The sequence below is a fragment of the Lepisosteus oculatus genome, chromosome 12, assembly GCF_040954835.1.
Source record: "Lepisosteus oculatus isolate fLepOcu1 chromosome 12, fLepOcu1.hap2, whole genome shotgun sequence".
Classification (NCBI taxonomy): domain Eukaryota; kingdom Metazoa; phylum Chordata; class Actinopteri; order Semionotiformes; family Lepisosteidae; genus Lepisosteus; species Lepisosteus oculatus.
The window spans coordinates 10,269,832-10,288,464 of NC_090707.1; the positions used below are offsets into that span (position 1 = coordinate 10,269,832).

The 18,633-nt window shown below is 36.5% G+C and overlaps 2 protein-coding genes across 8 annotated transcripts in view; one reads left to right on the forward strand and one right to left on the reverse strand.

Annotated features, from left to right (window-relative positions):
* dnah7 (dynein, axonemal, heavy chain 7) overlaps positions 1-10,259 on the forward strand; it is a 78,291-nt gene extending 68,032 nt beyond the window's left edge. For all 3 annotated transcript variants that reach the window (XM_069196751.1, XM_069196750.1, XM_069196752.1), the window contains 5 exons: positions 612-842; positions 3,569-3,721; positions 6,128-6,305; positions 7,495-7,598; positions 9,852-10,259. In XM_069196751.1, the coding sequence (XP_069052852.1) occupies positions 612-842; positions 3,569-3,721; positions 6,128-6,305; positions 7,495-7,598; positions 9,852-10,058 (873 nt within the window). In that variant the 3' untranslated portion in view covers positions 10,059-10,259. The remainder of the gene's footprint in view (positions 1-611; positions 843-3,568; positions 3,722-6,127; positions 6,306-7,494; positions 7,599-9,851) is intronic.
* Positions 10,260-10,415: 156 nt separating this feature from the next.
* slc39a10 (solute carrier family 39 member 10) overlaps positions 10,416-18,633 on the reverse strand; it is a 46,557-nt gene continuing 38,339 nt past the window's right edge. For all 5 annotated transcript variants that reach the window (XM_015358739.2, XM_015358741.2, XM_015358740.2 and 2 more), the window contains one exon: positions 10,416-14,940. In XM_015358739.2, coding sequence (XP_015214225.2) covers positions 14,788-14,940 — 153 coding nt within the window. In that variant the 3' untranslated portion in view covers positions 10,416-14,787. The remainder of the gene's footprint in view (positions 14,941-18,633) is intronic.

The following is an 18,633-nucleotide window of genomic DNA, read 5'->3' on the forward strand; positions in this document are numbered from 1 at the left end:
ACAGCTAACAGAGTCTTTGTTGCACAGACCTTTATGCTTTTGCTTAAACACAAATCCTCATTAACTTCAAAGCTTTTCTGAATTTAATGTCCCAAAGGCTGTTTGGTGTCTAGTTTCAGATGAGGGAACATTATCATCTTAAAGCAATAACTAGGAAAGCTATATAAGGCTTGCAAAATCTGAAATAAATAGCTGTAGATTTGAACGTTTGATATGGGCCTAAAAACGGTAAATAACATTGCCAGTACATGCTTGCCATAATTTATTCCCTCCCTAAATCATAGAGAATAACCTTGTGTAACAAATAGTCACTGTTAAAACTCAACTGTGCTCTATTAGTCACGCAAGATAATTATTGTAATTTACAAGAGATGGTGCTAAATAAAAAACTGAGCACAGATTGAGCAAAGTACAATTAAATTACACAGCACCCCTTTATGATTCTCTACAGCATTCAAGTATCTCATGAATTTCAATCAACCAAATGAATATTAAAAACATGGTTTTATTTTTGTATATTTATTGTGATTAAATATGCACTGTAAATGGGTTGAATGCCATTACTGTATGTTCCTTTACCAGTGTTGTAAGTGCATCTTTCTGCATTGCAGTCCCGCTCCTCTGGGGGTGACACTAAGTCTTCTGATGACATGGTGTTTGAGGTAGCGGCAGACATCCTGAGTAAACTGCCCTCCAACTTCGACCTGGAAGCAGCCATGCGCAAGTTTCCCACCACCTACGCTCAAAGTATGAACACAGTGCTTGTTCAGGAGATGGGTCGGTTCAACAAGCTGCTGCAGACAATCCGGGATTCCTGTATTAACATACAGAAAGCTATCAAGGTATAATGTATAATGTTTCTTTATTAGCCCTATACAATTTCTTGCATTAGGAATTCATCTTTTCACATACCCCAGCTTTTCTCCATGGAGACACAGACACGGAGAAGCTTGGGGTCAGAGCGCAGGGTCTGCCATTGTATGGCACCCCTGGAACAGTTAGTGTTAAGGGCCTTGCTCAGGGGCCCAACGGAGTAGGATTCCTCTGCTGACCACAGGATTTGAACCAGCAACCTTCCAGTCACAGGTGCATATCCTTAGCCACAGAGCCACCACTCCGCCCTATTGAGAGCCACACAAAGCCCTTGGCATGGAGAATTATAATGTAGCACCGATTTATATTCTATATGCTACATGCAGTGTCACAATGAGAATATTCTGTACTTTAAAATGAACAAATATACTGTATGTACAGTATATGGTAAGAGTTTGTTAGATCATAGGATCAAGGAGATCTAGCCATCTTTATATATATATATTAGCTATTGTTGTATTTAACCAAGTTTTTACCTGTTATTATATTCAGCTATTATGTCAGTAAATATTCTTTGTTTATTAATGATTATTCTTCATTATAGTTATTAATATAAATAATTATAAACCTAGGTAATCAGAGGTAATGAAAAAAACAATTATAGTACCTGTCAATGTAGTTGTATTTATATCTAATATTTGACATCCATATAAATCCATATAAATCGGTAAAATACATACATTTTTTTATGATTCCATGGGACTGTTAATCTTTTGTTTCATATAATAATGTGCAGCAGACAACTACTGTGATTACCTGTCAGCACCCAGTGAGTGTAGCATAGCAAGTCCTAACATCTCCTTCCACCACACATTTCATACAGTTTGTCTTTTCTTTTTTCCCTTTATTTTTCATGTTCTGGATTTATACACATTACTTTTTTGGAATGTTCTAATCTGTCACTTACCAAGTTGGTTTTCCAGATTCAAGGAATATACTCAAAACCTATGCTGTCAGGTTCAATAACACACAGTTTATTTTGGTATTTAATAGTATTTTAGAAACAAGCATAGGGTTTCAAAATTGCTAAATATGATAGAACTACTACACATACAGAAGTACTCTACATTTTTCTGGTAATAAATAGGAAGGAGATGTCAAAATCAGAGGTTACCATACTCCTGTTTCAGTTCTCAAGTAGTGCTGTGCAGTTATGTCTGTCCTGTAGCAGCATATCTTAAGTATAGCCAATAATTAAAGTATTACTTCCTTGCTTAAGTGCAGTGTTTGGTATGCTCACCTCTGGACTTTTTATACTGTTGTATAAGCAGCAAACTGAATTTCCATATTTATACAACTGGGTTAAATACTTTCAGTAAACCATATTAGATAATTTGGTGTCTTTCTGCAATAGGAGTTCTGAAACCAAATATTATCCTGATAGTAGGATCACACCTTCCCCCTTCTCTTAACAACAGACTAATTTCCAAAATTTTAAAACCAAATGCCAAAAGGTTTCAACTTCAGACCTCTTTTCCAGTTCTCCCTGAGTGTCGATACTCTTTCTCTGCTGTTTCCACATCCTCTCAACTCCTGTCTTTTGTTCTACCATGCTTTATTAAATGCTGGTTTCCATCTCTCTCTCACAAGACTACACAGCTGAAACATACTGTCTCTTTTTTTAGCATGTTAGCAGCAATACAACCTTTATAGTACCTGTTCCTTTGCAGCCTACACATGCTGACGCAGCTACTTAGTTGATACTAGACATTTTATGACTTACAATCAACCGAAACTAAAAGCTTCAGCAGAAATGTGAAAAACTTCTATGAGGATGTAGTATCTGGTGCACTGTTGTCTGTAAATATGCATTTCTTTTGGACATTTATTTCAGTTCACAAACTTGAATGTTTTCCATAGTACTGTAGTGATTTTATTGACTTATGTGTCAGGTGTTGACTTTTGCAAAGACATTGTGTGCATAAGGTGGTGAGAGAGAGTGGGCTTCCGAGAAATCATGCAAGCTTGAAGAATTTCCTTAGCAACTCTTCTCAGTCATCAGATATGTAAATGTACCTTCTATGGATGACAGAATGATGAAGCAGGAAGAAGAGAACTGGCTTATTGCTCTATGAGCACTTAAATGTTAGGGAGTATCTTGGTAAATATGGCTTGCTAGTAATGAGTATGCTGAGGCGGAATACTCCTCTAACAAACCATTATCACATCCTAGCTCTTCATTGCCTTGTCTGCTTATTTATTGTTCAACATTTTTTCCATGCTGCATTATCCTAGGTTGACCTGTTCCAATAAAAAAGGTTTTTACATTTCACAGGAAAAAACAGTGAGTAATTTAACCTGACAGCACACCTGGGCTGTTTTGGACGTTTTAGTAATTTATAAAACAAGAGAATGAAAGTAAGATATTTTTTCCCCTTTGAGTTTAGAAAGAGTCCACAGTTTTGTTTTTTCGCAATAGTATTACTAACCTTTTAAAGAATAAAATACAAATAAAGTTTACAGTTTACTTTATATGTAGTGTGTTATGATCAGTCATGTTTTATTAATTTTATGTTTTGTGTGTTTTCAGCCTCTGAAAAAATAATGGTATTGCCAAATAGTATCAGTTTGCTGTAGACAATAACTGTATGCACAGAGCCAAAAAAACAGGCACAGAATGGTTCTTTACTGTTAATGTACTGTACCACAGACGTGAAGTAATACTCTAATGGCCATGTGTTGTTTTGCCTTGCAGGGTCTGGTGGTAATGTCTGCAGAGCTGGAGGAAGTGGTAAACAGCATTTTGAAGGGGCGCATTCCTGGGATGTGGATGAAGAAGTCCTACCCCAGTCTGAAGCCACTGGGCAGCTATGTCAATGATTTCCTTGCTAGGCTGAAGTTCTTGCAGGTAATTTAGTCTGTGGTGATGTAGTAATAAGTACAAAGTGGTTATGAAGGAACCCTTTTGTGTTTAAGGCTGAAAGCATTATATAAAAACACAAAGAACATACAAATGATATTTTCCCTCTATTAACGAGCTCCCATTCTCCAGACTAAGAAAACAGAAATATAAACATCCCATATTGCTTACGTAGTACAATATTAAACATCTTAAAATCCTGTACAGGTAGTTCTCCCACTCAATGTTCATTTGCCATCATCTCGCAATTACTAAAGAAAGATATAACATGTTTTTATGTTCTTTGTCTATACCTAAAGTTTATATTTTAAAACATCTAAGATAAACTCCTAAACAAAGCTACTGTGTGAAAAAATCCTAACTAACCATTCTACAGTATATATAACATTTTTAATTTCTAGTCATTTGCTACAAAACAGAAAAGTTGCTCAGATTGGACATGGAATTATTCGGCTCTATTAATATGCTTTCTTATGGGAAATTAATTTTTAATTTACATGTTTTTGATTTACACAGCATTTTTCAGGAACACATCCGCTGCATAAATTGAAACCTACCTGTAATTACAAACTCACTTCCAGACAAACATTATTTTCACTGATTCAGCAATTTTTATTGTTTATGCTATAGTTATTTAAAATCAGGAACTGTTCACGAATACCAATGATGTACTCAAGAATAACCCATAAACTTAATTCATTATTCAATATTCCTGAAATATGGATAATCATAAAATAAAAATTACCCAAAATATTTTGGAACAGTTGAAATTAGATTAGACATCTCCAAATTGTTCACGATTAAAATAATTGTTGTTGTCAGTGGGCTATTTATTGAGGTATGTATTTTAATAAATATAGTGAATACAAATATTGATATAGAATAATGTCTATTTGAAACCAATATAACTGAAAAATATAAATTGAAAAAATGATATAGCTTAAAGAATATAATTTAAATTGTATAGAAGGAAGGTGACAACAGAAACAAATGTCATGATATTTACAATAAAGAGGCCAGGTTCATTGTTGCTAGATTTGTCCTTGAGGAATGCAAGTCAACACTTTAACAGTAAGTCAACATCACCTCCCTCAGTCTCCCTCCGAAAATAATTAAGTTTGTCTTGACTGAAAAATGAGCAAGAAATGAATAACAGGAGTCAGAAAATTATATGGCCATATTGTGTACCAGTGGCCAGAGAGAACATACACATTATTTAAAAAGGGTTCATTGTAGTGTCAGAATTTTCTGTCTTGTTGTTTAATTTGTATTCTAACTGAACTTTTTAGATAGTGATAGATAAAGGGTTAAGCATTTGTATATCAGTACTTGTAAATTAAATCAAGTGTGTTGTCTGTGAAAATACACAACAATCCTCAGAGGACCAAGAAAAACATCAAAGGTGTTTACAGAAGCATCATTTGATTAATCCAGATTGACATGAAATAAAATAAGCTGTCTATCAGGAATGCGGGGGTAAATGTTTATATGTAGAGTTTTGGGGAAAAAGCAGGCATTTTTGGTTATTCATGTGCAAATAAATCAATCTGGCATCAGCCCATTAAACATGGATATCTTTAGCCAGTGGTGTCATCACCCTTCACTTTTTACCCTATCTGGGCGTGAAAACAAGTCAAAACAAGCAGGCCAGCAAGGCCCACACTCAGTACTTTGAAAGTTAATAGATGCAATGCCTTACTTTCCTACTTACAGAGGAGGCCACTACTTTAACTAATCTTTCACATTAGAAATTCCTGAAGATTAAATGTACAAATAATAGTATTTACAGTAGCTGTTTAAAATGATTAATGACATGGGTCAGATAAGGTTTTCTTAATGTGACGAAACATCCTTTAGTCACAGTGAATGTTTCAGACATCCTTGTTTTTTTCATGGGCTTTACACAGTAGATGTAAGCAGCAGAGTGCCTGCTGGCAACCCACTGGAGTGCTAAGTGCCGGTCTGTCTCCTGGCCACAGCCAGACAGGTGGCAGACATGGGCAGGAGATTCAGCACCGGGATATAGCTGTGTCTGATTGACAACAGACAGATGTTCCACACTGATGCTAGGCTCAAAGGCCAGCCTGGTTGAAAAACTAAATGTTGTGTAATAGTATTGTTTCCAGCACTCAATCAGAAAATCTCAAAGGAAAAATTGGGTGGTACAATAATTTCTCATATAATCCTGTTCATCTACAGTAACTTTCACCAATCTTAAAACTGGCAATAAATTAATAATTATATCCACTCTTACCTACACTCATTGTCTCCTGAGAAAGTCTGATAAATGCATATACACGTTTCTATAGGACCTGCCATACAGTGCATTTCACTGCAGTCATACATCATGGGGCAGTGGTGTGTAAAAAGTCGTGTTGTTCTTTTTCTCTGCAGGACTGGTATGAGAATGGCACCCCTGCTGTGTTCTGGCTCTCTGGGTTTTTCTTCACCCAGGCCTTCTTGACAGGTGGGCAGCAAAACTATGCCCGCAAGCACACCATCCCCATCGACCTTCTGGGCTTCGACTTTGAGGTGCTGGATGATAAAGAATACCGGCAGCCCCCTGAGGATGGTGAGACACCGACAGACACAGACATGTTGCTGTAGCCAGCCTCACTAGGGACGCGCAGACTGCCTAGTCAAATACTTCCATTTAAAAGTTTTGTTACGCTATCAGCTCTGAAGTGAACTGAGTATCTTTAACCAGTGTTGTGATGACTGAATTTGATGATCAAACTGATTAGTAGAATTAACTTAGCAACTTATGTGCTTTTATCAATTAACACTACATGCAAATCACTTTTTTATTAGACATCTGTGGGTAGTAGGCGATATGTTAAGATATGTTAATAATGTAACCTTTTCTTTCATGTGTGCTTTTGTGTGTGGTTGTATCCACAAAAAAGATAAGCTCACTTTAAATTCACCAGAATGTTTACAGTATGTGACCCATCACTTACTGTATCAGTCTCTTGTCATATTGAAACTTTAAAGGAGGTATTCTGAAATAAAAACACTTGGAAAAAATATATAAATTGCTGATTGCCAGATCTCATATACTGTATATCTTTATCACTTATTCACAGCATCAGAATAGAATAAAAAGACAAACAGAAAGAGTTATAGTTTGCTGAACAGAATTATGAGAAGCTATTGCTTTCAGTAAGACAGCTGCACAAGATATTCCTCCTTTATGAATTGTGTGTTATGTCATATAGCATAAGTACAGAGTGAGAATGCTTCAGATGTATTTTAATTGTTGTATTATCTAAGTATTGAACACTTAATTTAATCCCTTGATTATGTGAGTTAATGCACATACAGTACACATTATAATATTCAAAAGAATACAAGTTATTAAATTCCCCAGCAACATAATAGGAGGCATTAGTACAGTATGTTGGTCTCTTCACAGAAGGATATAAACTGTATATCCTTATGTATAGCATCTTTGAAGAGAGGTTAGTTTCATATTTGACAAAAACTAACTTCAGAATATTGCTAACAAGAATACATAAATTATGCAATTCAGGAAAAGCATTTGTTTTAATTAACTGGATTAGAGGATCACTCAAAATCTGAAATACAACATTAACAGTTTAAGAGGTCACATGGAACACTGGTAAAAATAATAATTGTGTTATTTGTTATATGATGGAGACTTTTCATTTGAAACCATTTCAAGCTTTGGGAAGTTTTGCTGGACATGGTTCTGTTTGAGACAGTGCTGTACAGTATGTCACCCTGTCATTGCACTGCAGGTGTGTACATCAGGGGACTGTTCCTGGATGGCGCTCGATGGGACCGCAAAACCAAACTTCTAGCAGAGTCCTTCCCCAAAGTGCTGCATGACACCGTGCCAGTGGTCAGTGTTTCATAATATTTTTTTTTCCAGTTAGACACAACAAAAATAAAATAGCATAATCTATGTATGTGCACTCTTAGTCATAGACTGAGTCCTCAGGTGACCAAAGTCTGTTCTGGCTTGTGAGTATCTTTCAACTACCAACTAATTAAGACTTGAAGGACTAAATGTTTTATGTTTACGAGTTGTAAATTGAATGTAAGAGTTGAAATAGATTACAGCAGACATTTCAGCTCCTTGTAGGGTTATAATATACCGACAGTAAAACTAATACTGCCTGAAAATACACAGGTAGTGCAATTATTCTAGCAGGACAAAGACATTTTAAATTACATACTATTATATATTCCATAATCATTCAATGGAAAAACAAAAACATTTTGTCCTGAAGACGACTTTTTTCACACACTGATCCTATCAGGTGTCCTGTAACAATACTTCAAGATTGGTCACAAAGTAAACTCAAATATCAGTTTCTCCATCCAATATTTTATATTTAACTGCTGCCACAGATTAAACTGAAAGGCTTCTAAAAAGTGTGGATAAAGTGATGAATTCTTTAGATATTATGCCGGAGCTGACTGAGGGCGTTTGCTGGCCACCTTTTGTGTTTCTGCAAAGTAAATAGAGTAACAAGACTGAAAAAGATGGTCCTGTTCTCAGTCCTGCTGTTCCTATCCTGAACCCAAGGGCTGAGGACACTCAGAAGACTCTGGGACCAAATGGCAGTAATGCTGAGAGGATTAGCTCTGCTGATCTCATAGACACTCAGATGGCGAACCAAAAATGTGGTGGATTTGCATGAATGTTGTTTGATTGACACAAGAATGTTTTTTTTTCCCATAAATCGATGGTGTGCACATAAGTAGAAAATCTTGTCACAGATCTCGTCACACAAGGTTTACTAGTAGCCCAAGTAAATTAAAACATCACTCATTCTATCCAACATTTTATATACAGTTGTTGTCACATATGAACCTGAGAGACTTCTGTAAAGTGTATTATTTTATTTTTAAAGTGAAATTACCCATAACATTGATAGCTGTATGAATAATACAAAAATAAATGGTGTTACTACTGTTTTAAAAAAAGAATGTTTCACTTGTTAGTTTATTCAATTTATGTTGAGGCTGATCTAATTAAAATCAAAACACTGCTACAAATGAAAGAATCCTATTAGGACAGCATCATCTTTATTGTAGTAGTTCATATAATGCATCATAATAATGATTTGAAGGCTTATAAATAAAGAATAAAGTGTAGAAATAAAATGTCACTAGTGGCAGGTTCTGAGATTTAGAAATATGACTTTATTTAAACATATTTGTTCATGCTGCACACCATACTAATGTATTATTCAAAAACCTTTCTTTGATATTTTAAAAATTTAAGTTCGACTAATAGTAGAAATTGTTTTTGACACAAGCAAAAGTGAATTAAAAATGTGTTTATTATGAAGGAAAAGAAAAACAACATAGTGTGAAAGTCTTTGAAGTGGAAATCTGCAGTATATGGAAATCTAGAGATCAGAATCTTTGGATTATGTTTTATTTATATGAAAAATAGATTCAACACAGTTCAGAGATGATAAATATCCACCAAGAAAAGTAGAATCTCTCTATCTTGGTAACTGGTGATAAACTGGCAAGTAACAATTTATTGAAGGTTTCAATTGAGGCAGTTATTGCAGTCTGTATTTACTACAATACTGCAAGGATATAACTATAGAAATGTAGCTATTAATAGCAATGATGAAAGCAGTGGAGTTTCTCTTTTATTTTTATACCTCTCCTCTTTATTTTCCTCTCATACAGTAAAACACGAACATGCACTGTTGACCCACACTGCTGGTTTTGCGTGTTGTGTGCCCCCTAATGTCTACAGCATAGTTAGTGTATCATTCTGTTGGAAGAGTAAATAAATTCCCTAAAAACAATACTGCTTGCTTACAGGACCTCATCAAATTATAGAATTGCTGTTGAGGTAATAAGTGCAAATATTAAGAATAATTCAAAACGTACTGTAATGCTTGGGAAACCATGAGCAACTGTTTGGGAAGTCCTAGTCACTAAGCTATTCACAGCAATGGCCGGAATACTGTGCTCACCCTGAGCCACTCAAAAGCCCCATTAAGTTTTTTTTTTTCATTATTTTTAAATTTATAATCCTAATAAGAGTTTCCTGTTACACTGGCTTGCTGCAACAACTGATAGATTTAGTTTAGTCAGCTCCCTCCTGTTTTGTCTTTTCAAGATGTGGCTGAAGCCATGTAAGAGGCAGGACATATCCCAGAGGATGAGCTACACTGCCCCCCTCTACAAGACCAGCGAGCGCAGGGGCACACTGTCCACCACAGGACACTCCACCAACTTCGTCATCGCCATGACGCTGCCTTCTGATCGGCCCCCAGAACACTGGATTGGACGTGGCGTGGCACTGCTGTGCCAGCTCAACTCCTAATACCCCTTTCCAAGGCTTTTCAATGTCCCTGTGGCCTAATGTGAAAAACAACCGGCACTTTAAGTTTATGAATATTACATTGGCTTTTCAGAACCTTCATTTTTATTAGAGTTTTCAATTTGTTTTCATTTATTAAATTTAGGAAAGTAAAGTAGGTACTGTATTATTTGTAACACTTCATTAAAAAACAATATAAAAATGGTTGTGTGCCCATTTCAGTTTTAATATGTTGTATTAATAAGTTGCATGAACTATGTTCAGTGACCCAGCTTCTGTTTTTAACTGCAGCTAAAGCTTAGAAGGTTTAGTTGTTACTTCGGTTCACTGAGATGCCATAATAAACACCACTCCCACATCTTTGCAACTTTATGCAAACTTTATTGTTTTCCGTTCTTCAGTGGAAAACAAAACTGACAAAAGCACGGATAGCAAATGCAGTTAATACATTTAAATATCCAGGTCTGTAAACATCATAAAAAATAAAAAAAGCACAAAACAAGAACCCTCATTATTTTGGCTTTAGAACAGATTTTTCATTTTGTTTCCAGTAGTTTGATAAGATATTCTTTGGGGCAAAAGCCATCTTTTCTGGATGTTATCTCAGTATATTTTATACTCAAAATGAAAAATAAAAGCAGCAGTTTGACTTAATAACTGCACATGTATTGTTTATATATCTCGCTTGCTTTAACCTTACAGTTTCTAGATGTTTCCATTTTTGGGTGATGTAAAGTCCTGACAGCATTTAACCCATTTTAAAAATCTGTATTAATCTAAAACTGTAATAGCTCACACTGTCACTTGTTTAACCCATGTAAGGAAAAATGCAGTTTTGCTCAAATCAATTCAATGAATAATGAAGTACCATAGTGCTATGAGATTGTCTTCAGGGAATCATCATTGTTCACATATTTAAATATAACTCACTGCCTGCAATTTTACAAGCTTTTCTTTGTTTCCAAATAATTTTGACTTATATTCTCAAACAAGTTCTTAAAGCATGAATAATCAACTACAATTAGTTTGCAGGGTCCGTTTTCGTAATCCTACAACTACTGCATACTAAAACCACAAGTTATTAGCTTTGCAATGCCCCAAAGTATAGCTCATCTTTAAAATTAAAAAAAAAAGCTGTAGCAAAATGCTCAACAACTAACAATCAGATGTTTTGACCAATGACAACAGTTTTACACCCACAGCTTTTTAACTCCTCCCATGCACGATTTTATCCAGTTTAATAAATTACTTTTATGTGATTACAATGATCTACATCCAATAAACAAGTACATGGATGTCACACAGTGACAGGATAAATTGAAGTTACAATTATGTACTCTAGCGAACACAGAAGCTAGCTATCTGTACTAGGTGGTCTAAATACAGACAATCATTTGGTACCTAAGTAACAGAGATGGGGAATGCAATATGAGGAGGCATTTAGAGCTCAAATCAAAATTTCCACTGTGGCCACCGTTTCAATAAAGCTTCATAGGAAATGCAGTGACTAGACATTTGGCACAAATGTGATTTTTCTATAACTGTTTATACCCATTAAAAAATTATTTATTGAAAAAAATCACTGGGTAAGCTCAGTACTTCTATAGTCTGTAATTTATTTTTTAAACAGCACTTGAAAGGTACAGTACAACACTGATGAAGCCTGTTTAAAACAGCAGTAGATGAAATCACCATATTACTATAAAAGGAGCTTACTCATATAATTCAAGTTAAGACTTAAGCAGCTTAGATGTTTGTGTAATTATCTTTACAATTTTTTAATGGGTATGTTATGTAGACAAAACATACAGTAGATGAAAAAGTAATTCAAATATCTAAAAGATAAATGCAGAAGTGGTGTTAGTTAGAATCATAAGTACAAAATCATTAACTGTACCTTCTGTACCATTTTTTTATCCCAATAATGACACCTTTGGAAACGAAATCATTTTTTTGTAGTAAGGTTGGAAAATAAGTAATATTTACTGCATACCAACAAAAATACTTTTTTCCCTTAAAGATGAACATTTATAAAACTAAATTCAAAGATAAATTAATGAGCACAAGACTTAAATAAAAGTGCTCAGTAATAAAAGAATGATAAGACCATGCATTCAAAAGCTGAAATAAATTTAAATCAATCAAACTGAATGAAATGTCAATGAGTTGACAGAATTGGACTAGTTGGAAGGGTGCTATATACCTTTTAAGGAAAAAAGTAAAGGTGAGTTTGCAAGTACAGTAAGTGTGCAGAGTCTGCTATAAAGTTAACAGACAATGAATCACTTGAATTCATGGAATTGTCATTCATCCATTGAAATGAAAGCTCACTCCCATAAATCATATAATTTTATAATGCGATTGATTTATCAACTTTGTTCCAAACCTTTCAATTTCAACAACTTCTATTGCAAGTCGTATTAGTGACATAATTAAAGATGCTCCAAATCATTATTTTTCCCAAATGGGTCCAGAATGTTTCTGGTTGAACCATTCGGTACATAAGATGACCAATTTGCCCCAAAACTAAAATAATGTTGTTTTTCAAATTTCTTAAATTTCATAACACTATAGTAATATCAGCGGTCACTTAACAGGTACTGTAAATGACAAATTTTCATTTGGCACCAAAGCTCCAAAACATCCACAGTTACAAAAGCAAAAACATAGCTTCATCTTGAGTAGACAACAAAAAGAGGCAAATGTTTTGTCAAGCATGGCTCAACATTACTAATCCACTGAACCTTACAATTTTGGAATTAAGATAGGCTTTGTTCACAGAAGATATCAATCCTGTAAGATCATTAAAAAAAAAAACGTCAACCACCACAGTAGTATTCTAATTTAAGATTTTATAAACAGCTACAAAATAGGAAGCCTGTGCGTACCTTGATTTGCTAGCACTCTGGCACAACTGAATCCACATATTGAAACTGCGAGTACCAAAGGATTTAAAAAAAAAGTGTTTGTATTATTCTGAACAGGTAATTAGGTCAGTTACTGGTCAGCAGGACTGGAACACTGTAAATGCTTGTTCTCCAACCACTGTTTTGACATGTGTTGGCCCCCTGGCTGCAATGTTGCAATACATGACACGGTTCACAATGAGATACACACCACGGGTATTATGCTTGAGCAGTGGCTTGCTGGACCTCGGGAAGAAAGCGGAGAGTGACATGGTGATGTGCTTGGGACTACGGCCATCGCTGCAGTGTCTCAGAAATGTAGCCAGATTTATACACTATTTGTATTTCGTGTGAGGGTTGGCAGTTTTTTTTTATTTTACTATGCTTGGCTGTTGAAAACGAAATGTGATCAATAACTGTATGTCTAAGGTAAGAGCAAGCTGGGCTTGGTGCCAGTGGAAGCCTCACCACTCCAGGTTTTTCTGGAGGTAAAACCCACAGCCCGCTCTGAATGCAGGTGGTCACTCCTACACCACAGAAAGGTTTCTCTCAAAAGGTACTCTACAGGCCAGGCAGCATGGAGATGGGGCTGGCAGAGAGGTCAGGGCTGTGGAACTTCTCCCCACATTGTTTAAATAGACACCTGCAGGGCTGGGCTACATCAGTCCTCCGGGTGGTCTTTCAGAGCTGCCATTTTTTGTTCCAGTTGACACTGTGAACAGAGGAAACCAGCTGGAAGCCTTCTAAATAACAGGGAGCGTATCAAAAAAGAGCAACATGTCTGCATGTCTGGTCTGCAAATTTCAAAAATGGATGATTTTTGACTAGAAGGAGAAGACATGTGAATGATGAACAATCAGTATATGCCAGGTCACTCTGTACCGAACAGTTCGTGACTATTCAAAAACAGGATGGAAACTATAAAAAAAAACAATTGGGGAAATATATTTATATAACAATCTCTTTTTCTGTGTAATTATTAACTCCTTTGGTCAATAATTCAGCCAAAGAGTCACAATATTATTTATAAAAAGAATAACCTATTATGTTTGTACTATTCTGATTTACATATCACGTTTCAGTTTCTGCTTCAGTTTTAATTATAGAGGAACGTCAGGTTTTCGTACACTTAGCTTCCAAACTGTGTCTACTGTGGAATCTGAAATCTTGGTATTGGGATAGGCATGTTTCAGGGCTGATACATTTTCAAGATTAAGAGCACTGGCTGCTGAATACATAAGTATCAGTATAAAACTTGCAAAAAGCTCTGATAGGACATAATATTCCTTTTCTTCAATGAACATAAACGGAAACACCAAGCTTCCGATATATTTATTTTCAAAAAACCTGCAAATATATTTCTGCAGTGGGGATGCGATGCAGGCGGCATGGTGTTTCAATGTCTAAGCTGCCCGGGGCAGAGATGACAATTTTTAGACAAAATGGCCCAGTACTGCCTGCAGCAGCTGGCACTGGTGAAGCACAGAGGGGAAGAGCAGCAGGCCTGCTGAGGTGTGTGTGGGCACCACGGAGCTCGAGGATACCATACGGCCGCCTCAAGAAAAAGGGGGCGACGCAGGGGGATGGGGTTGGATAAGATGTCAGACGAAAAAAAACAAACAATGAAACTTCTCTATTTCGAAGCAACTGCAAGCCACTGCTTTTCTTACTGGCTACTGTACGTAATGATTGCCACACAAAGTTCATGCATGACTGGCCTGCGACACAAGCAATAAGGCGAAGCAAATACCAACATACTTTTTTTCTGGATATATTGCCCCTTCCCTCTCCTGCTCTGTCGAGTTCAGGGCGAGGGGTTGTGCTGGCTAGAAGTTGATGTCCAGGACAATCTTGTCCTCAAAAATGGCAATGAGCAGCATGATGCCAAAGCCCACCAGCATGCCTACATTCTGCAGCAGGAAGTGGCCTAACTGGCATCTCTTGTGTTCCTCGCTGTCTCCATGAAGCATCTCCGGAAGCTGGGGGGGGTGACAACAAGGAGGATAATTCAGAAAACTCCACAGCTCAGACTTGTTCGGCATCACTACGCTGTGCAATCAAGACATCCCCCCTTCAGTGTGTTTCTCCATACTTACAAACCGTACAATCCCAGTGGTCCTGAATTTAAAAACGGAGACACTGTCACGAAGATCATAATGGACATTTAAAACTGGGGTATGTGTTCTTGTCCACACAAAGCTGTAGTCATATCAGCTCACAATTCAAATCTCATCTAAAAGTTCCTGCCATAAATAATTCAAGAAAGAAACATGCCTATTCTTGTCTACACAGGCCTTATGTCTGGCATCAGAAATAGCTTTTCCATTTTCTAGTAATTTTCTGTGGGAGGGAGGTAGTCTGGTGAAAAAATGAAAGGCCTGCCCTTACCAGAGAACAGTCAGCTTTGTAATTCTTTTCCAAAACCGTTAAAGCATATCAGATGACAAAACTCTTGTCCCTGTAATGCATTTTACTAAGTGTTATAGTTTTCCTCAAGATACTGGATATGCTACACAGCACTGAGTGCTGTCCTTAGCTTCTTAGTCATCCAATTATAATTATTGGGCTTCCCCCTTATATCTAAAGACTTTATTAACCATCTAACACAGTGGTTACTACAGCCTGCACTCCACTGGATCTCAAACTACTGTATATTCTTTCACTCTTTATCAAGTATCGTGAAAGCGGGTCTGTTCTTTAAACTTAAGATATCTCATAACTATTGTATATTTATTTTAATTTTGCAGCAAAATGAAGAATATATGAAACATTACACACTTTACATTTACTTTGGAAACAGTAGTCATGTATGTGCTTAACCTCCAGTAGGTACTTGCACACTAGGTTAAGAACCAATGATCTAAAAGCTGCATAGAAAAGTAATTTCTCTACCACAAACAGCACTGAAATCCTTTCAACATGAAACTATAATAATTTTGAAGTGTTCAAAACAAAGTGAGCTGATGATTATCCAGCTAGGAGAAAACAGAAGCTAAGAACACTGAATCCTTGAAGACTAGCCATAGGATAAGATAAGCAATATCTTAATTTATAACCATACTGTAGCATACACTAACTGACAATGTGAAGTTCTACACTCCTGCAGTAGCTATCGCACTGAAACTTGTGAAGCGCCACTTTTTTAATTGAAGCTTTGAAGATGACATTATTATGTGAAAAAATAAATACAACTGCAACTGTGCTGGGTTTATTACTCTTGTATTCCCATAAGATCTTGCCAGTCAATCCATTATTCTCTTTTTTCAGCTTTTCTTTTATTTTCCACCAACATATAGAAAGATGGAAAAATACAGAGTATGTGTCACTAGGTAAGCTCCCGGGAGTGTTAGTGCTAGCTCCTTTCACGAGAAGTGTTATAAATTCAAAAACGGCAGGAGAAAAACTACCAAATGCACTTGCACAGTCAAACCAGATCAATTATCGTGGACCCACTGTCAATGTAAAACACAACTTTTACAATATCAATAGCTTATGAATATAGTTATAAGTGTCTTTCATACTTACCATGCAGATAAAGCTAAGCTTCTTTACATATAATTTTCCTGTTACCACTGGACGTGGCATGCTTGCCAAGATCTCATCTATTATTTTTATTTCTTCACACTTGGCAACTTGGAAGATGCCAAAAATCTTAACAAGTAATTAATCCAAAGTATATTTCAGTGTTATCGGCACATGTCACCTCGCTTCCCGATGACCTTGTGTACCATCGTCACGTGAGGATGAAATTACTGTATTAATTGAAACACACAAGTTAGGCTGATGTGCTTTTGAATGCCCACATAATAAACAGAGAATGGAGACTGCACAACTTAGACATGTACAGACATATACAGTAGTTTCTGCTTTGAAATGTTGATATTTAAACTTAATTCGCCAAGTATGAGATACAAGCATATTGCATTTCTTCTTTGTGCACAGAAAAAGGTGAATGGAAAGTGCTTACAGGGGCTATTATCTTGTTAACATTAAGTCACGTTAAAAATGTCAAGAATAACAAATTGTGAAAATTAGATCATATTTCTGTTTTGTGTTTGGATCATCGGGACAATTTTCTATATAATTTTCCTGGATATAATTTAAACAAAAGTTCGATAAATGATCGATATAAATGTTTTTGCTTTGCGCATGAGATGCGCATGCGAACAAAATACTGCGCGAGTGCGCGTGCGTGTTGTAGACCGGGCAGCTAACATGGTGTTGTTTACCCACACGGTGGTGGCTGACAGGACTGTAGTTAAGAGTGGAGAAATGAGCGACACTGAAGCAAATGTAGTGCTGCCAACGACCAGCTCGAAGGAAGATGACATCGTCGACAGAAAAGGTCATTCAACTTCGGTAATTTGGAGATATTTTGGCTTTTTACGATCAGACATAAAACAGAGCACTTTAAACTTTGCAGTCTGTCTGAGCCATCTTGTGTGTTTTATCACACTGCAGTATTAAATTTTTCTATTAAGATATTTATTTTGTAAATTATACTCATGCATATTTTGACATAAAAAAGACTTGAATACTCTCTACCTCAGATTTGTTTAATGTTTCTGCTGTTTGGCAAGTGTTTGTTGTGTTCTTAAAATAAAGAGTTGTTTAATTTACCAATTAACTGTCTGGTTTCTTCAACTTTCACTCAGGAGAAAAAATCTGCCTTTAAACTTGAAAGAAATAATGATTTGACATTTATCGTGATAATTATCGATATCGACTGATATGAACACTTTTATAAGATCATGTTTTTGGCCATATCGCCCAGCCCTCGCCACACAGGCTACAAAGGTCTGATAATAACATTATTTCTTGGATCGTTAGAGGAAACACAAAACCATCAAAACAACTGCAGGCCCAACTTCACACACACAATCAGCACCTATCATACATACAAATGTTGGCAGGTGCCTTCCAGAGGGTTCTGCTGGCAGTTTTCTTTATAAACTTGCACCTTATCAGCCTAGTGCATACAGGAAAAGAGGCTTGGTAGTGTTCCAGCACAGGCAGGCAGGGAAAACCGTGTGGAGCGTCTCCCTCCCCACTGTTCGGTCTGTCTTTCTCCGAGTGGGGCTGCCTGCCAGTTTTAGGCGCATTGCGCCCAAGATGAAGTGCACAAGCTGTAAACCCCTGGAGAGTCACCAATGCCAAGCCTGCTGCTCAGAGACAACCCTATCAAACAAAGCTGTAAAAGGAGAAGCTTCTCTCATCTTCCACTCACCGGGGAGTGCACAGCAAGGGAGAAAAGATTAGCAGCTTTTTTGAACCAGAAAAGGTCTATTTATGTACCTCTACATATTCACAACATACTCTCATGGGTCTCTGGTTTTGTTTATGAAAGTCATTGTCACAAAGGTTATGAAATGACACCCACTGTAATATTACAGCCCCACATTCATTTCAGTTGAGCCTGACTATGTATGTACACATTTTGAATTTTGAAAAGGCCTCACTTGAAGAAAATCTCAGTGTCATTCAGGTTCAAGTGAGATTACACTGCTGTGTTTGAGAAAGATGGGGGTTTTCACCTTTCATTCATTCTATAAACAACAAGAAAAGGTATGTGCAACTAACTTGTGTTCAATGAATGTCTGACAGTGTTGCATTTTCCAAATACAGTCCCAGGAGGCCCAACAGAAGCCCAGGAATTTGATCCGAGCAGCACC